Genomic DNA, 18,616 nt, shown 5'->3' with positions numbered 1-18,616 from the left:
AGAAAGTCTAGAACTTTCCAGTACAAACCAATATATATACCTGAATTGTTTGAAATGGTTTGTTACCATAAATATCTTGGTAGCTTGGCTTTAAAATCTGAGGTAGCAAAAACTGAAATTTAGTATCTCACAAGTTGTTCAAAATGTAATTATTTTTTGCAATTGTGCATTTTTATAGGCCCTCCTCGTCAGTTGAAAGTAAAACCAGATTCAGAAATTCTAAAGATTGAAAATGGTACAGCTTTTCCCTTTCAGGTTGAAGTATTGGATGAATCAGGAAATATAACAGCGCAGCCAGAGTTGATTGTTCGTTGTGAGGTAAACTGCATTTCATAGTGTGCCCTAAGGATTTTTGTTCTTGCTTTTTAAAGGGCTGGACAAAGAATCTGTGTTGGAATCTACATAGAATTTAATATCTTTAGCAATGCTTTTGAAGTTTCTACAGCTTGCTAGCCATAACTGTGACTCTCTTACCTCTTATCTATTATGAGCCATTCAGTAAGTTTTATAATCAGTGACATGACCTTAGAAAAGGAAGAGAAAATTATGTGAGGATGTATAGGTTCAATTTTAAGGCACTTTAGACTAAATTTATCATATACAATGTTAAAATTTATTCAGAAAAATAACTTCAGAAAGCTTACTTTTGGTATTTTTTAAGTTGAAAATTCAAGTCTAGTGCCTAACAATATTAGAAATTATCATAAGCACCAATATAAGCTCGTAAGGGGAATGTGTATCTTGCTCTGACTTTAGGAGGTAAAAAAACTTCCCCTTTTGGCCCTCTTTTTTGACTCAAGAAAATTACTTCCCCAATTCTAGTGAAATCCAGCAAGAATATATAAAAGTCTTTTCCCACTGCAAAATAGGCTGCATTCCATTTGCACTTTTTATGGGTACATGCTGTTCCTGTTGACTGGGTCTGCAGTGATATGATGATATGTTGAATGTGATGTTTAAATTCCTTTAATATGTGATGTTTAGTAAATTAATGAAAAGGAACTTTACTTCACAAGTTAATTGTATTTATTGCATAATGGCAGAAGAGTCTAATTATTGTGTGTTATTAAAGCAAGTGAATAGATAGTATACTTTATTTCTATAACTTATTGCTTTCTCCCACACATCTCTTAAGGCCTGCAGAAAAATATAGGTATATTTCCAACTGTTTTACAGTTGTTGGAAAACTGAAATATATTCATTTTTCTGTAAATAAATATACATATATTTGGACTTTGCGAATAATCATTTCTGAAATAATCATGGTAGTTCTGTAAAAGAAACTTGATGTTTAATCTTACATTTCAAATAGTTTTTAGGTGCTTCAGACCTTCCTGTGTATTCTGTGGACTGCAGTAATGGAGGAACAAACATTTTAACTGGTCCAGTTATACATGTACAGAATATCAAGAAAGACCAGATATTGAAAGCAAGGTTTGAAGTACTTGTAAGTATTGGCTGGAATGTTTGGATTAACAAAAGTTTGTAAAGTTTATTGTACTGTCTTGCCAGCATTTTTTATGAATAAGCTAAGCTCCCCCAAAGTTAGTGGTTTAGGTATCATAAACCTCATAATCAGGTGGCTATGCTTTTTTATCACTAGAAAATCATAAAAAGGCAAAGAATTGTTTTCCATTTTTTTCTTCACTTCTGACTCTATTTGTTAAATCCATGAGGTGTTTCAGAAATATGCATGTTTTCTGGGATTTTTCTTTCCCTTTTTAATTCCTGGATTGTTTTCACAAATTGCCCTCATTGCATAAACATTTTAGTGTAAGAATAGGTATGGCAATCAATAGTTTTATGTAGCATTTCAGTTTCAAAGCTCACAAAGTATGAATTCTTTTAAATGCTATTGAACATTCTAGTTCTCTGGCAGTCAGGAGAGTCACACTGCTGAAGAAAATAAGACTTGTGTGTGTTTTACCCTGGAAAAATGTGTGAATAAATACTAGTTGGCAAGATGAATGATATGAAAGGATACTTAAAATTGCACTTAAAAAGTATTTTGTAAATTTTATAACCTACTACTTCTGGAATAGAAAAAAATCTAAACAGCTAGCATCAATTCTAGTGTCTGTTAAAAGTTGTAAGTATATTGGCATATCTTTTTGATTTACTTTTGACAAGTCAAGCTGATTTCATGTTTGGACACCTAGTCATACCTGGTAATTCTGAGTAGAGCCATAGGCTGTTATGGTGTTATGTGTATGCATATCTAAATTTGATATCTTAATTATGTCTTTTTTTTTTTTTTTTTTTTACCCATGAATAGAATTGCAAAGATGTACCACCAGTGGAAAAGATCATAAAACTTCTTCCTAGCAGTCATGTTGCAAGACTACAGGTCTTAAGTATGAACGGACAAAAAGCTCTTCAGATTAAACATCAGGATGAAATCAGTTGTGTTGCTGGCCAAGTCATGAATAAACTTATATTTCAGATGTATGATGAAGCAGAAAGGGAAATACCCATAACTGCAGCTGCTGCAGAAAAAATCAAGGCAAGTACTTTCAAGTAAACAGCAGCATAATATGGGGGAGAAACACAAAACTGATACCCTTAAAATCCATAAATGTCAGACTACTAAATAATATTCCTCAAAACTGTATTAATAAATATGGAAACTTAACTCTCCTCTTAATTATTTTTTTCAAATACTTTTATTAATTAAATGTGAAGTCGTGCTTCAGGGTAATATTATGAAAAGCAGGGTTAGTATTTTCAGTGATTCTCCTATATGCATAAAATAATTATCACATAGTTATGATTCCTCAAATCCAGGGCTTTCCCAACATTGAGGAACTTTGAATAGGCATGTTCCCCATGAAGGCTTGCTTGCCTATCTTATCCCCCTCTTGGTGTACTTATGTGGAGCCTAAGACAAACAGAGATACACCAAACATATCACACTTGTATCTTTCTTAACTCAAGTTCAGTGAGGGAAACCTAATGTATGTTTTGATCTGTTTGGGGCTTTTTTCAAGTAATTGACTGTATTTCAGCAGATAGCATTGGTTACTGCTGGGAAATGTCCAGCCTTTCCATTGAAAGCTGCTATTGCCTGTATGTTACATCAGCATATTTAGAATGGCTACAAGATGTGTTATGTAGCTAGTCATTTATAATTTAGCTTTTGATTAATTTATAAAATTTTAATTTTAGGTTAACTGGACACCTAAAATTGACAAAGAGCTGTTGATGCAGGGATTATTACCTGATGTAAAAGTACCGACTTCAGTAAAAGATGTACGTTATTGTCTAATTACTTACCTTGATGAGCATGTGTCTTTGGAAAGTGCATTCACAGTCAGGTTTGTTCATTTTATATATTTCTTTATTAATCATGTCATTGGCATAGCATTGTAGATCTCATTACTTTGGGTAAAACAAAAGTCTTTCTACGGAAACTGAAATAATGAAAGTGGTTGGCAAATGAGCAGGAGAATGTCAGCTTGAGAAATGGGAAGGCTTTGTGTAAATTTATTACATGTGAGAACATTACCTATGTGAAAGACTCTGTTGTGATTACTGGCTTGCATCCAGCCCTGTAATCAATTGTATAAATATACATACACTGAAGAAGACTACTACTGTTTTTGTAAACTTGAAGTAAACATTATCTCACAGAATAAGTAATTTTACTGAGGAGTTAGGTGACTGAAGAGAAAGAAATATCCCTGCAAAGTTAGTTGTCATCTGGTTTCTCAGTCAAAACTGAAAGGCTGTAAATTGAACTTTAAAACTACCTGTTTATCACTCTTAGTGAGGTTAAGACTTGTATCTTACAAAATTTATTAAGAGGAATCTGATTCTAAATTACTTCAGTGTATTGCATATGATTTTAATAGGTTAAAAGTAGTTAATTCACAGCACTCTGATGCCAGGGGTAAATTTGCAGCAATTAGTTACTTCACAGATCTGCAGTAGGAAAATAAAATACACTACATGACCAAGCATTAAGATTCTTTAAGATATTTCTCATGCCTGCTATTATGTTATATTTACCTTTATGAGAGAAATAAGTCAATTTTCATGTGCTCAGACCAGTTCCTGATGAACCCAAACACATTAAATGTAAACTAAAAGGCTCAAACACACTGCAGATGGGTGAAGAACTGCAGAGTGAAATCGGTGAGTGTTTGCATATTCTTCTTTTTTGCATCTACATTTTCTTCTAAGATACATTTCTTTTTCTTGGCAGAAAGACTGTTATATGTATATATAGATGTCATCAAGAGTAAACGACCTTCAACTACTTTAATAGAAAAAACAGGTTTACATTCTCATTCACACAATGATAATCAGACTTATGAATTGCCATTTTACAATACTGGAGTTACTCTCTGATAAAATTTGCCTCTTACTTTGTATATTAGGACATTCATCATGCTTAGTTCAAATCATTCATAAATTTTTGTTTAGTTCATGTATTCTGGCATCTCAAAGGCCACAAGAGCATTCAGACTATTGCTAAGGCATGGACTTCAAAGTGACTTGTTTTGAGGTTAACTTTAAGAGGAAGGCATGTTAGGGATCAGTCTTCTCATTCTCCTTTAGTTTCTGTATGCAGTTGCCACATGACATAGTGAGAAATTAAAAATTCTTACAGTATTTTGGGACATTAAAAGCTTGTGTGTGAATGAAGAAAGCACATAGAACAAAAAGAGATAGAAAAGAAAAAGAGGTTGAAAAAAGCTTTCCATTTTAAGATTTTTTTTTCTTTTAACTTTTTGGTAAGAGATACTATTTTTATTCAAAGAAGTGGGAAGCACAAATATGGGAAATAACTATATAGATACGTTTGGTTTATACCCACAAGACTGGGGGTTCTTATCAATGTATATGAGAACCTGAAGAGAGTGTAAAGAAGTTGAAACTGGGTTTTTCTTAGGTGTGTTCAGAGACAGTAAATAGAGGCAGTGGGCACCAAGTGAAACATGGGATGTTCCCCCTGAACATCAGGAAGCACTTTCTCACTATGATGGTGACTGAGCACTGGCACAGATTGCCCAGAATTTGTGGAGTCTCTCTCCTTAGAGATACTCAGAACTGGCTCAGTTGAGCAGGGTGGTTGAACCAGGTGACATCCAGAAATACCTTCCAACCTCAGCCTGTGATTTAGTAATAGTTATTTAAATTTTCTCTATATTGTATCTATGTTGTATACGTTTATATTCCATGTTCTATAATGTTCTTTCATTAAAGCAGCTGCTGAGGCAATCATCCTAATAATCATTTTAATCATCATCATCTTTTTTAACAGATGTAATGATTACAGATCAGTTCGGAAATCAGGTTCAGACAGTGACATCTGCATGTGTAAATTCCCTAGGAGTTTCTGGGCCTGGACTTGATAAATCAAATTTGAAAGTAACTTGGCAGGTATTTATAAGATGTCATATAGTTTATTTCTTTGTGTCATTTGTGTGGTAATTGTCTTAATTCTGTTACACAGAATTGAACCAAAATTGTGGAAAGGTAGTCAAATTACCCACTAGTTGGTCGCTTAAAGCATTAAAATTGTATGATCCTATTCTAAGGAACACAGCTGCATCTGTTAAAAACCTTATCACTGCTGCAGCTGTGCAATGTGGAGGCCAGTTCACTCTGCGCTTGAGTCAGGTTTGCTTTGTTTCTAGATCATTGTTCTATATGTTTTCTTCTATCTTGCTTTTAGTCTTTTCTTCTGTGTTTTTTCATGTTGGTTCAGTTGATTTTAAGATCTTTTGAAGAACCTTGTAGAACGGACTAGTATCTATACCTTTTAAAATACACTGGCTATAACCTGAAAAACAGGTTTCTGAGAAATTTTTGAGTTTGAAATGGGTCACTTCTTAGTCATGAAGTTCATTTAAATTTAACAGAAGGAATTGAACTTGTAGTTTAATTTTTAGTCCACTGGTCCACTGTCTCACAGGAAAAATACCAAACAGTATTTATAGCATAAATGCCATATTGAAAAAATACTAATAAATTTTACTTTGTTTTATTTGTTCTTGATAAGATCTTCTTTGTTTCTCAATAGGAAAGTACTCAGACAATGAAAGTAAAAGGTATTCGATATAAACCCTGTTTACTTGGAAGCAAAGAATTGTGCTTTGCTTGGCGTGAATTTTCTGACTTTATCAGAGTGAATTTAATAGCAGGTTCCCCAGCTAAATTGCAGTTTGTTGATTGGCCAGAGTTAGAAAAGGTAAGTTGAACAATTTTGCTTTGAAAGAAAACAACATGGTCTCTAGTCAAGTATTTTAATTCCATTTTTTATGCAATAGCTAACTACATTAGGCTTTTAAAAATAAACTTATTTTGGAGTAATCTAACTCATATATGTATGTTTACAACCTTAAATATTGTAAACTTTATTCTGCCCCATTTGCCTTTCTACAGATAGTGTAACTTTTCTTTGGTGCAGTAATTTTACTGTGGGCTGGATCCTGACACCCATCTTTCACCGCTGTTTAACAAAGATACAATCCTTAGTGGTAGTAATAGCTGGCAGCTCATCTCTCTCTCTCTTACTGGGGTTTTTTGATGTTCAGTATGTAGGATGGCAGTCCCAGATTTACTTCAGTTTACGAGTGTTTACTGTCAGAAAGTAAACACTTGGAGAGAATGAAGTACAGGACTTAAAGGAAATGGCTGGAATGTTTTGGTGCTGTACACCTATTTGCCTTGGGTTTTTAAAAATATTTTTCAATGTTTACTTTGGCTGTTCAAATAACAGTGCTTAACTTCTTGCAGAAACCAGAATAAAAAATTGAAAGCAGAAAAAAGAACATTATATCTCTGAATAGAGGAGAGGAATCAAGATTGGTGTTTTGGGAAAATGGAGAAGGAAGTTACTGAAGAAAATGAAATAAAAGGTTCAGGGATAACTATTTTTTTTCTCTAGGCAGCTGTTAAGTATATCAGAAAATAAACGTTTTAGGCCATAGGTCTTCCTACAACAAGAACATTGATAAAGCCCTTCAGGATTAAGTCCTTCCTTTTAGTCACATCAACATGAGTAACCCATGCCATTTAATTCAAGTAGTGCATTTAATTCTAAAAAGAAAATATAAACAAATTCTAGAAATGCATTCCTGCATAGCATTCAGTCATGGTCTAGCTGTTCTGGGAGATAAATAGTATAGGAAAGGTGGACACTGTTGCTCTGGGGATTCCTGAACTGCTGTGAATGTCCAAGACATGTACCATTGAATATCAATTGAGTATCATGTATTTGTATCTCCTCCAGCCTGTTGCAGTGATTAATGGTAGAGAATTGCAGAGGCCCCTTATTGTTCAGTTGTGTGATCAGTGGGGAAATCCAACTCCTGAACCTAATGTCAAAATCAGCCTTACAAAGAGTAACAACGTAAAGGTAAGCATTGGCCTTATTAAGTGAACTTTGTTTAACACAAGTTTTGTTGTCATGTCTATGGTATGTTAATTTTCAGGACATTTTTGGAAATGTTAATAAAATATTGTAAGAGCACAAAAGAAAAACTAATCTAGTAGAAGAACAGTGGCAACAAATAACATAAACAGGTCCCAGGACAAAAACCACAAATACAACAAAATTCAGGTAGGACAGGGTATGAGTATAATTCAAATACATTCCAGATCTTCTACAGAACCTTTTTCCAAATTTTGCATGCACATCATACCACCACATCCCTCATGTTACCAGAGGTAATTTACTGAATGATAGTAATGATGATGATACAGTCTCAACTAGCAATTAAATAATTTCTAACTGGTGGTTCTTTGGTTTTGATTCCTGAATGTATGACTTACTGGTCTGTATGTAAAGCTGGTCAGCAGTTTTGGGCCCTACTTGATTATCCTGTGAAAAGCATTGGCAGGATAAATTAAATTAAAACATTGCTGATGCAAGTCTAGCCCAGATTTAAGTGCTTGCTGTCCGTTCCATAACTGAGGTGTGAGTATCAGATAGTTTTCACATCGGTCTGTACAAAGGAAGGACTTTGACAGAGTACTCCATTCATTAAAATTTTATTCATGTTTTTAAACAAGAAAAAGTCAAGCTGTCAAACATTCCTGCCTGTCACTTATACTGAATATATATAAAATCAACACAGGATATATTCATCCACCTCTGGACATAACATTTTTTCATTCAGGGCTGGTCCTGTTCCCTTTTTGTTCCTGCTTGCAGTGCATTTGCGTTCCTCAGTTTTCTCGGAATAAACAACAGCCAAGAACCTTCTTTTGCTCACTTCTTCAGAGCTGTGCCACAACCTTAGCTTTTGCCCAATTTAACTATGCTATTATTGCTTTTTTTAATTGGATATTTTGAAGTCGATTTCTTGATATCCTGAACATTTTTTTTCCTATCTTTTTATACTTTCTTGCCACAGAAGCCTGCCTCCCAGTTTGGGGATTTTTTTCTTTGCCCCAACTACTGCCTTTATGGTGTCACCTGAAGCTCACTGTGGGTTCTAGTTACATTGTTCTTGAGAGAAGACACTACCTTGGCAGTAGCATGGCATGGTTGTGCTGCCTGGTCAAAGAGATGTTGTGGTGGCATGCTGTGTCTTTTCAGATTTTATGCCTTTCCAGGGAGCACCAGCATCATGTCTTAGAGTCCACATGTTCTTTAGCTTAGTGCGATGTGTCCAGGAGAAAGCGTTCTGAATGCCAAGGTGGATCATTGTTATAAAGTGTTTATTACAGCATGCTCTGCCTTTCCAATAGGTTGTATGCACATTTTCCCAAAAGAAATGAGAAGATTTTGGGAAGAGAAATTCTCAAATAAGGTGTTCTCTGTATTTCAGGTTCCACCCTCTAAGTCTTCAAAGCCTGATACTATGCAGTTGCAGCATGCATTCCCTGTACTCCTTTATCTTACAGATCCAAAACTGAATGAGAACGGGAGGAACACTGTAATAGGCACTAAATAATTTGTAGAAAGTTTTTGGATCTGAAAATACACTCAGATGAACATCTGCTATAGATTATATGATAGCATCAGTAGCAATTTAAAAAATAACACGTATAAAATATTTTAATATATTAATGAAGAAAAATATCCAAGTTCAGATGAAGTGATTGCTTTTAAAAACTGGCAGATAATTTGAAACCTCTTCCTTAATATTTTCTTAATAACAATATCTCTTTCCCTAACTTACAGTGCAAAAATTTAGCTACAGCTCAAATTAACAGACAGTATGCAGGCAAATGAGATAAACATTTTATCCTAAGACTATTTCTGTATCATTGAAAGATTTTTTTTTTTTTTTTTTGACAGCTCGTTCCTTCAAACCAGCAACATAAAACAGATGACACTGGTAGGGCTAACCTGGGAGTTTTTAGTATTCATGCACCTAGGTAAGTAGTGAAAACCAGATGGATTTCATAAAGTACTACCAAGTATTAATCTAGAGCTAAGATTTATTATTCATATGCAGGTGGATGGCCAGATAGTTTTTTAGAACTTACTAAGTACCTAACTAAACTAAATTCAGTAGCTGCTTCTTTTGATCTACTGAGAAGCTGCTGCTGTAATTTTCTGAATCTTGTTTTTTTCTGGTGATGGTAAACCTCATCTTGTTATTGTCAACCTGCACCAAGTGCAAGTGATACTATAAACCACGTTAAAGTTTTGAAATGTACAGTCTTCAGGTGTCCAGTTCCAGACACTATGCTTTTGAAGTAGGAGCACATTCTAAGAGGGTTTAGATCCCATTTTCTCTGTGTGCTAGACATTGTTTTAAAGGATTAGATAGAGTGTCCAAAGGAATTTTAAATAGATGTATTTCATTATTACTATTTGCAGTTCAGTTGCTCAAGTCTCATTTCCAGCAGTTGTATGTCCTGCGACTTCATCTTGTGCTTTTTCATGCTCACTTCATGTATAGCTTCCCTTACACACTTATGTCCCATATGGCTTTTCAAATTCATCATTTCTGTATCTTCCTCATATTCACAGTTCTGCAACCCACTCCCTGTGTCCTGAAGTTATCTTCCAGGCAAGAGCAAGACTGGGTTGGCTTTAGGTTATTTTGAAGCTAGCAATAAGTGCTTGTTCTTTGTATTCAAATATGGAGGATTTGACCCATAATACTCTTGCTTTTAGAAATTTAAAACAGCATTGTTTTAAATGCTGTTGATGGTGCAGAGTGTATTTATAATGTCTGTGGCTTGGTAGAAGGATGATGAATATTAGTTATCAGTTTACTACTGTAGGTTAGAAACAGGTGTGACATCATACTATTTACAGCATGATCAAAACTGGCTGGGAAGTACAGCCTCTATGCAGTTAAATACTATAATCCCAGTTATCTTTTTTTTTAATGGTAAATTTTGAAAAAACTTGAAATTTAAGTTTTTAATCCTGTAAAGAAAATTAGTTATTTTATAGCATTGAAGACATTATATACTTTCAGTGTACTTTACTATATGTGAATGGTACTGGGATTCACTCTTTGGAAACTTACCAAAGCAGAATGCTCCTCACCATTTTAACTGCTTTCTGCTTTACTGTCTTCTACTTGAAGCTGTAGTTGCTAGTGTCTTACAGGCAATGAAACATAAATATTAACACAAAATTAAATTTAATAAGTTAATATCTTAAGGATTACTTAAACTCATGATTTATCTAACATTGCATTAACACTTCCTTTTTTTTCTTTTGTTTACTACTACATTGCTAGATAGTGTTTAGCATGCTTTCATGTACATTATTCAGACTTGAAGCCAGTTGAAAATTGTCTTTTCAGAAGAGATTTTACATCTGTTTTTATGATTTCTGTATATTGCAGGGGAGAGCACATTTTACAGGTTAAAGCCTCATACAACAAGGCCATATTAGATTGTCTTGTAATCACAATAAATGTCCTACCTGATCCTGAGAAACCTGTCTGCCTGAATGTTAAATACGACAAAAGTCCTTCTTTTCCAGCAGGAGGTACCTTTCCTGGTAAGTATATGAATTTTTGGTGGAAACCAATCACTCAAGAGCTTTGAAAATGTGTGGAAAACTATTTTGATGGTTTGCCTACTGTATTTTTGTTGTTGTTTTTCTGGTCCATTTTCTCAGTTCTTTGTAACAGCTGTGTCTAAGATGTAACACTTGGACAGAAGAGATATGTAGGTCATCTTTGGAAAGCATTTCAAAAGACCTCTTATTTATTTGTTCCAAATTGCTCCTTTTATCCATCTGTAAATGGTAGAACTACAGAAGCTCTTTTCTGTCTTACTAAAATATGATCTGAGCTAGTTCATGTATGTTTTCCCTCATCTCTTTCTCTGGAATAGTAGCAAAGGAAATAGCTATGAAATTCTAGGCGAATTGTGAGCCAAGACAAACCAAAAGTAATCAGCAGGAGGACAACACAAAATATTATTTTCTCCTGCTGTATTCTCTCACAAATGTGTTGTTTCTTGGCTGTCCTAACTTGATCAGCCAACATTTCTATGGCAAGAGGTTTTTCTTTTTTAAAATACTCCATACAGTGTTATGACCTTGATTAAATTCACAAGGTATTTTAATTTTTCCTGGAGGAATCATAAAATGACAGAGTGTTTTGGGTTGGAAGAGACCTGTAAAATCATCTACCTCCAAGCCCCCTGCCAAACAGACATTTTTCAAATGTAGTGTGCAGTGTAAATCAACCAGGCTTTTAGTTAAGAAAGAGAATTACACAGCTTGTTCAGGAAATATATATAGTATATATGACATTAAATTTTTAAACAAAATTAAATAATAAATTCTGTATTAACAGCCTCATATTATTAAATAAATAAAATAACATCCTAATTATTTGATTTACTGTTGATCTCAGGTATACCCGAGGGCAGGCACTGTAATCTTGGAGGGGGTCATGCCTGCATATTTCATGCACATCAAATCATAGTCCTTCCTTAAAGTGCAAAATTCAGTCCTGCATGAACAGTGCAAATTCATTTACGTGCATTAAACCTATTTGCTTTGTTCGCATTTTGTAGTAGAAGCAGGGTAGCTTTTTTCTAGTTTGGATTCCATTTCCGTTAAATCACTGCACTTTCTAGGGACCTACAGGAAAAGTGAAATTTTTCATACTGGGATATAAAATGGCAGGTAGTTTGACTGCAAAACCAGTCAGCCAGAGTGAAGTGTCTCCCTATAGCCTATTTCTGGCAGATACAACTCTGTGATCCTAGTCTGTAAGAAATAAAGCACTTGTGAAGGAAGAGGGGGATTTGGATTTCCTGTCCTTGAAAGAAGGAATCACTTACTTAACTAGCTACTGATTCTCATTCCTGAGAGCAAGAAGCAGCCTGGTGTGCTGTTTTGATAATTATGATAATTTGAGAAAGGCAGACTTGAAATTTTAGGATTTTTTTTAAAGCTGTCATAAAGTAGGTGTTTGGTTTTTCCTAAGGATTGTTACTTGGTCTAGTTATAGGGATAAGGAGAGAATGTTTTCATACTTGGTTTGAAATTCTTGGTAGTTTTGGCTTCTTTTGAAATGCTTGTTTTGTACATTTTTTTCTCTTAAGCATGAGGGAGACACAGAAATTAATGAAGTTTGAGCTGCTTAATTCTGAATAAAAACAATCTTCAAAACATGTTTTTCATCCTACAGATTTTATGGTTAGTGTTCTTTCTGAAGATGACACCATTATTAAAAATATTAATCCAGCACGGATTTCTATGAAAATGTGGGAAGCACAGAGCAGCCTGGTTAGGATACCAGTTGATGTAAGTCATCAAAATGCATTTTCAAAATGGGTATGAAAATGCCAGCATAGAACAAACATAATACAAGCTGTCTTTCGTTTACCTTAGATCCACATCCTGTCCTAGATTTTAAGTAACCAATATTGCAATTAATCCTACATGTTTATCAGTGTCTGTCCTGTTACAAGTTGTCAGATTGGTCAAGCATCAGTACTACAGTAATGACAAAAATGTTGCTGTTCTGTAGAAGCTAACTCATAGTATTAGAAGTAGCCACATTGAATTTTGCAAAGAAAAGACTGTGAGAATTAAGAACATGAAATTAGTGTCTAAAATACAGGCAGTCTTATTAACTGTGGGCTATGAGTACTACAAATTATTAAGACTTCATAGCATATTACAAGTTAAGTACTTTCAGTATATTGCATTAAATTTTTTGCGTCTTTGCAGGTTACAACGTTTAGCTGTAGTAAAGTGAAGGATGACAAGGAAGATGGCTTCTTCTACTTCAGGTATAATAGCATTTATTCTGTAATTACTCATGGAACTTACTATACAAAATACCTAGTTAGAAATAGAAAGAAGAGTTTTATGTTTTGATAATAACAGTCCATCACAGAATTAATATGATAAGAAGAGGTGAAAGATACTAGCAAGATGCACTGAGATGAAGATTGAATTCTTTCCTAGATACTTTTGACATTTGTATAATCAGAGAGTAGAGAAGAAAGGAGTCTAAGATAAATATTAGAATACGTTTTGAGAAACGCTAGCAATGAGGGAACTAAATCATCAGCTTGTAGCTTATATGGTAACTCTCTTTAATCCTTTTCAATATTGCTTTAACTACTGTAGAATTGCAGGCTGGACAAAGCAGACTTAACTCTTTTACTACCTTCTCTAGCTGTGCATCAATCCTGAACCATGACCTTGGTCCTGTTAGTAGTCATTCCTTGGGCTGCTTATTCAGAAATAGTGTTTTAAATGAATGCTGGCAGAACTAGAGCTCATCATAAGCTGGTGCCTGACTGCCACATTCTTTCTACATCTATTTCTAGTAGACAATCTGTGAGTTTAGCTAAATAGTTATGGTACTGGCTATTGATTCAAGCTTTTGCCTCCTGGGAGTGGGATTTTCTTGGCATAGGTGCCTGTAGTTTACTAGTCGTCCACAAAGGTCCAGAATTAAAACTCCTAACCTTACTGAAAAATTTGAAAGGAGAGTAGACACTGCCCATTAGCAGCCTGTGTAGGAAAGTACATTTTACTTGTTTCTGCCTGTGCCTGTGGCAACACTGTCTACCAAGTGACCTTCTATCAAGTTTTCCTGTTCTTGGCACACTCTCAGATGGTTTTCATCTGTTTATTGCCAGTCAGTAACACGGATGCCGTTATGTAGTCTTAAACAACTTCCATAGCACCTGTGTCATTTCTTCTTTTTCTAAAGCCTGTGTCTGTCCAGCCATGAGATCCTTAGCTGGTTATTTATTAATTAGTGTTTTAATGTATCCTGACAAGGCAGGTGCTACTGTCAGTCTTAGATAAAATGCAGAAAAGAATTGTAACTTCTGTATGTGAAATCTAAAAAAGGAAAAGTCGTGGTCTGTTCTAGAAATATTAAAGCTTTGGGATTTCATTTTTTTTCCAAGCTAAACATTCCAGGGAATCTTGCATATTATTACTTCCCAAACAAAATCAGAAGAAATAAATTACTTAATGTTGACAAAACAGTTAAACTGATGTATGTTGAAAACAAGAATCATTAATCAACTCAAGAATGCCACATATCATGCTTGGAGAAATACATGCATCTTGGCTGTTTGCCTCTCTTCAAGTTTGTAAGCATTTTTTAGTCACTGCTGTCCCTTGCTGAATACTGCAGAGGTCCTCTGGATGCCATGTGGCCTTCCTTACCGGGTGAAATTATAGCAGCAGAACCTCAGGTGTCTGGGCTTTTCTTCATGTTTTGGTGGTAGGGGCTCTTTGCCAGTAATCTACACTCTGGAATGCTGTAAGGTAGAAGGAAAGCTCTTTATTTCTCTCTCATTATACTCAGCCTTGACCAGTGGTCCAAGTTACCCAACTTTTTACAATCTGAGTAAGGGAGGAATTAGATACTCTGATTTTATGAAAATTTTACTAGATTTGGAGAGAAATGGTTGTTGTTCCAGATCTAGACATGTCTATGTTTTGTTCTGGTAGCTTTATGAAAATTCTGAATAGGAAATTAAATGGTGTAGACTTGCAGATTTCTGAACAATAGGTCCATGACAAACTTCGTGTCATATAGACAAGACAAACTCCTGGAGGAGACTTCCCTCGTTCAAGCTTCCAAAAGCCTTACTGTAACTCTTGAGTAACTTTGATGGCCTTCTTGCTGAAGAAGGAGTATTATGCCTTAGTAGGGCTTTCTACCTAGTTCAGAGGACTACTCAGAGTTTGAATTGCTTGTGTACTTACATACTTGTGACTATCATATTGTCTCATGTTTGCTTGGGTTTTATTTTTTGGTTTTTTTAGGGATAAAGTGGTTCCGGAGAGAGTGGGCACTTATGTTATCCAGTTTACCTTTGCAATGGATAAGATAAATATGCTCAACAGTGAACAGGTTTGTATCTATAATTAATTGCAAGTAGCCAAGAACACGTTATACAGAATCATCTGGGTGAAGCATTACAACACTTTGTAGGTACAGAATGGAAATACTTTCACTCACAAGTTCTGAAAAAAAATTACTTTTATTTTGATAGTTACTGATTTCAAACTGTTAATTATCAAAATATGTTTTCATTAACTTCTGTAACCAACAATTTGACAGTATAACAGAGGTGAATAATCTGCAACCTAGCAGAACTGCTTTATGGTTGTGCTAATTTATTTCAGGTCTGCCCATAAATTTCACATACATTTGTTTTAGTGTTTTTTGAGCAACCCAAGTGTGCAGGTGATTTGCTGTCAGTTATATCAGTCTTTATTTTATTTTGTTTTGTTTCATTCTTCCTTCTTTTTCTGCTAGATTATAATTGAAGTTGTACCTAATGACCCTATACGCTTGTTACCTGATCCTTTGCCAGCTACTCCAGCAGTTTCTAATGTTCGAGCTCTTACCAGCCGTACACTGGTCAAGGATTTATACCTCCATTTAATGGTAACTATACTTCCATACAAAATCATAATTAAGGAAATGTAGAAAACTGCTAAAACTATGCTGAATTTTGCTGTAAGGCATTGCTACTGTTTCTTTGCAGATTCACTTCATAAAAAAAGATGTTAATCAGTGGTTTTTCAGCATATGACAGGTCCATCTTCTTTCATTTACATACAGATGACCAAAACAGAAATGTTCAGTACTTGCTGTCAGGTATCTCAATTGAAATCCATATCTTGTTACCACACAAAAAAAAAAAATAGTTTCAAGAATAGGTTCTAGTGGGAGAACACTTACGTGTACAGCTGATGTTTCTCTCCATTATTTTTCTTCCCAGGTACAGTTTCTCTTAGAAATCTTACATTACAAAAAATAAGGTTTCTTGAATTTTAAGTGTTCACAGGGATAAAAGGAAATCACTTCCAGCTACCACAATAGCAAAGGAGACTCAGCTTATGGAAAAGTAATTTAATTTAAACTCCAGTTTAAAAAAGATTTGTGTAATAAGAAACAAAGACCAAAAACCTAAAGCAATACCTTCTGCCCCACCCTTTCCTAGGCCCAGCTTTGTTCCAGATCCCTGCACCCTCCCCCAAGCAGTGCAGGGGGATGGAGAATGGGGGCCACAGTCAACCCATAACAGCTCCTCAGCTCTTTCCTGCCAGTGCTTTTTCCTCAGTTTCCCTGTTCTAATTGTGGGTCCCTTCATGGGCCACAGTCTTTCATGAACTGCTCCACTGTGAGCCCTTACCACAGGCTGCAGTCCTGGAATTATCAACCTGGTTTAACATGGAGACCTCCATGGGCTTCCATGTGGGTCTCTGCTCCACCGTGGTCCTTCATAGGCTACAGGGAAGTACATGCTCCTGTGTAGTTTCCCTGTGAGGTGCAGGGGAATTTCTGCTCTGGTGCCCGGAACACCTCCTATGCTGTTTCTTCTTTCAGCCTCTGCTGTTTTCTCTATTTTTTTCCCATTCTCACCTGCCTGTGGATTTCTGCCCATTCTTAAATATAAAGAAACACCATTTTGGCTGAGGGGCCCAGCTGTCCCTGCAGTTGATCAGCTGGAGCAGTGGCCACGTCCAGCCTCTCCTCACAGAGGCTGCCTCTGCAGATCCCCTCTGCAGAGACTGCTAGCACCTTGCTGTATAAATCCAGGGCAGTACAGGAATGGATTATTTACTTCAGTCCCAAACTAACTTTACTTTCTTTTTTATGCACAGGATGAATACAACAACCACACTGGACTTGATCTAGTTGGCAGGATAATAGCAAAAATTAAAAGCCCTAATGAAGAAGATATAGAGATCCCGCAGTTTCAGGGGAAAGTCAGTACAGTAGAGTTTCCATTGGAGAGTGGATCAGCTGAAATTGTAAGTGACTGAAATACACGGCTCCATGAACACTGTGTCTAATGAGGCTTATTTTCCTGCAGTTTCAAAGTTATCTTACACCTCATTGTGTTCTGTGGAGATTTAGTTTATATCATATACTTATTTCCCTTACAAATAAGTAGATACAATATTTCTTCTGTGTTTGGGTGCTGATTTTCAGAAAAACTGAAGGAAAGACATTCTTTAAACAGTTTATCCTTTCTAAGTGAGGGAAGTGTACAGGTACTTTCAGTTAGGGACCAGGACCTTCAGGAAAATCCCGGGGAAATATTTTCTTCATTTGAATTTCACATGTGAATAACACTTAACCAGTTTGTAGTTAAACCATTAATATTACCAGTATTTTACATTTTTATTTATAATACTCTCAGGGTGTTATATCTTAAGATCATTTAAACTGACTTCTTCGTGTATTTCTAATTCAATTTTGCTAGGCTCTCTTTACTTTTTGTCTAAATAGTGGGCATGTATATACTTTGTAGAAAGGCATCCTACCCTCATTTGAAGAAGATAAAACTTCACCATTTTTCTTTATGCTTTGTTTCACTCACTAATGCACCTGGCTGCTAAAAATGCTTTCCTTATTTTTGTTTGAATCTCTCACATCATGCATACTCTGAAAGTACTGCATATTGTAGTCACATCACTGCAGTGACTTTTTCTTCAACAAATACAGATTGAATTTTTAAAACCTGTAAGTTCCATCTGTCACAGTTGCTATAAAATATAATACAAAGACACAGTGTAAAATGTGCACATGCACAAAACCAGGAACTGTTCAAAACATGCCAAAGAAAATCCAGCTGAATGTGGAGTTTCTTCTGAGTGGAATGGTCACAATCTCTGTCTACAATCTCAAGCCTACACAGAACTTCAGTTAATAGTATTCCTGTGGTGAAACAGTTGTATATTGATTCTTGTTTTCAACTCGAAATATCATATAAGAATGGCAGAACAAAATTATACCCCTACTTCATTTGGTTGTCACATATTTTAAAAGTCTGACGTCTACAGAAGTCTTCAAACAGAAGATGTACCAAAGGAGGATCCAACTTTTTAAAGACCTTTTCTCAGCCACCTTTTCTAACTCACTCTTTGGAAGCAGCTTTATGACAGACCAACATCAGTGTGTGCCAGGTGGAGACAGACACTGCATAGTAATCCAAACAAATTCTCCAAATACATCTTGGAAATCACCACTGTATGATCTCAGTAGAATCCTAAAATCTGCAGATCCTACACAGAAACTTCTTTATAATATATTTTATTCAGTACATTGACTGCTTTTATGGAGCTACATATGTGAAACTGAATGATACGACATTCTCTGTCAGTAACAGTCAAGGACAGAAACATCTAGTTAACATGGCCAAATGTTATTAATCTGCCAAATTCTGGTCTACT

The 18,616-nt window shown here is 35.4% G+C and overlaps 1 protein-coding gene across 2 annotated transcripts in view; it reads left to right on the top strand.

Moving 5' to 3' along the window:
• The window catches only part of SMCHD1 (structural maintenance of chromosomes flexible hinge domain containing 1), a 66,583-nt gene that overhangs the window by 35,066 nt on the left and 12,901 nt on the right, over window positions 1-18,616 (top strand). For both annotated transcript variants that reach the window (XM_053983854.1, XM_053983862.1), the window contains exons 23-37: window positions 179-318; window positions 1,313-1,447; window positions 2,276-2,503; window positions 3,166-3,314; window positions 4,046-4,134; window positions 5,267-5,385; window positions 6,029-6,196; window positions 7,241-7,366; window positions 9,257-9,336; window positions 10,770-10,927; window positions 12,576-12,691; window positions 13,121-13,182; window positions 15,191-15,278; window positions 15,687-15,818; window positions 17,042-17,191. In XM_053983854.1, the coding sequence (XP_053839829.1) occupies window positions 179-318; window positions 1,313-1,447; window positions 2,276-2,503; window positions 3,166-3,314; window positions 4,046-4,134; window positions 5,267-5,385; window positions 6,029-6,196; window positions 7,241-7,366; window positions 9,257-9,336; window positions 10,770-10,927; window positions 12,576-12,691; window positions 13,121-13,182; window positions 15,191-15,278; window positions 15,687-15,818; window positions 17,042-17,191 (1,940 nt within the window). The remainder of the gene's footprint in view (window positions 1-178; window positions 319-1,312; window positions 1,448-2,275; window positions 2,504-3,165; window positions 3,315-4,045; window positions 4,135-5,266; window positions 5,386-6,028; window positions 6,197-7,240; window positions 7,367-9,256; window positions 9,337-10,769; window positions 10,928-12,575; window positions 12,692-13,120; window positions 13,183-15,190; window positions 15,279-15,686; window positions 15,819-17,041; window positions 17,192-18,616) is intronic.

This window comes from Vidua macroura, chromosome 1 (genome assembly GCF_024509145.1).
Source record: "Vidua macroura isolate BioBank_ID:100142 chromosome 1, ASM2450914v1, whole genome shotgun sequence".
NCBI lineage: Eukaryota > Metazoa > Chordata > Aves > Passeriformes > Viduidae > Vidua > Vidua macroura.
The sequence above is the reverse complement of the archived record's forward strand: the minus strand, read 5'-3'. Positions and strand labels throughout refer to the sequence as shown.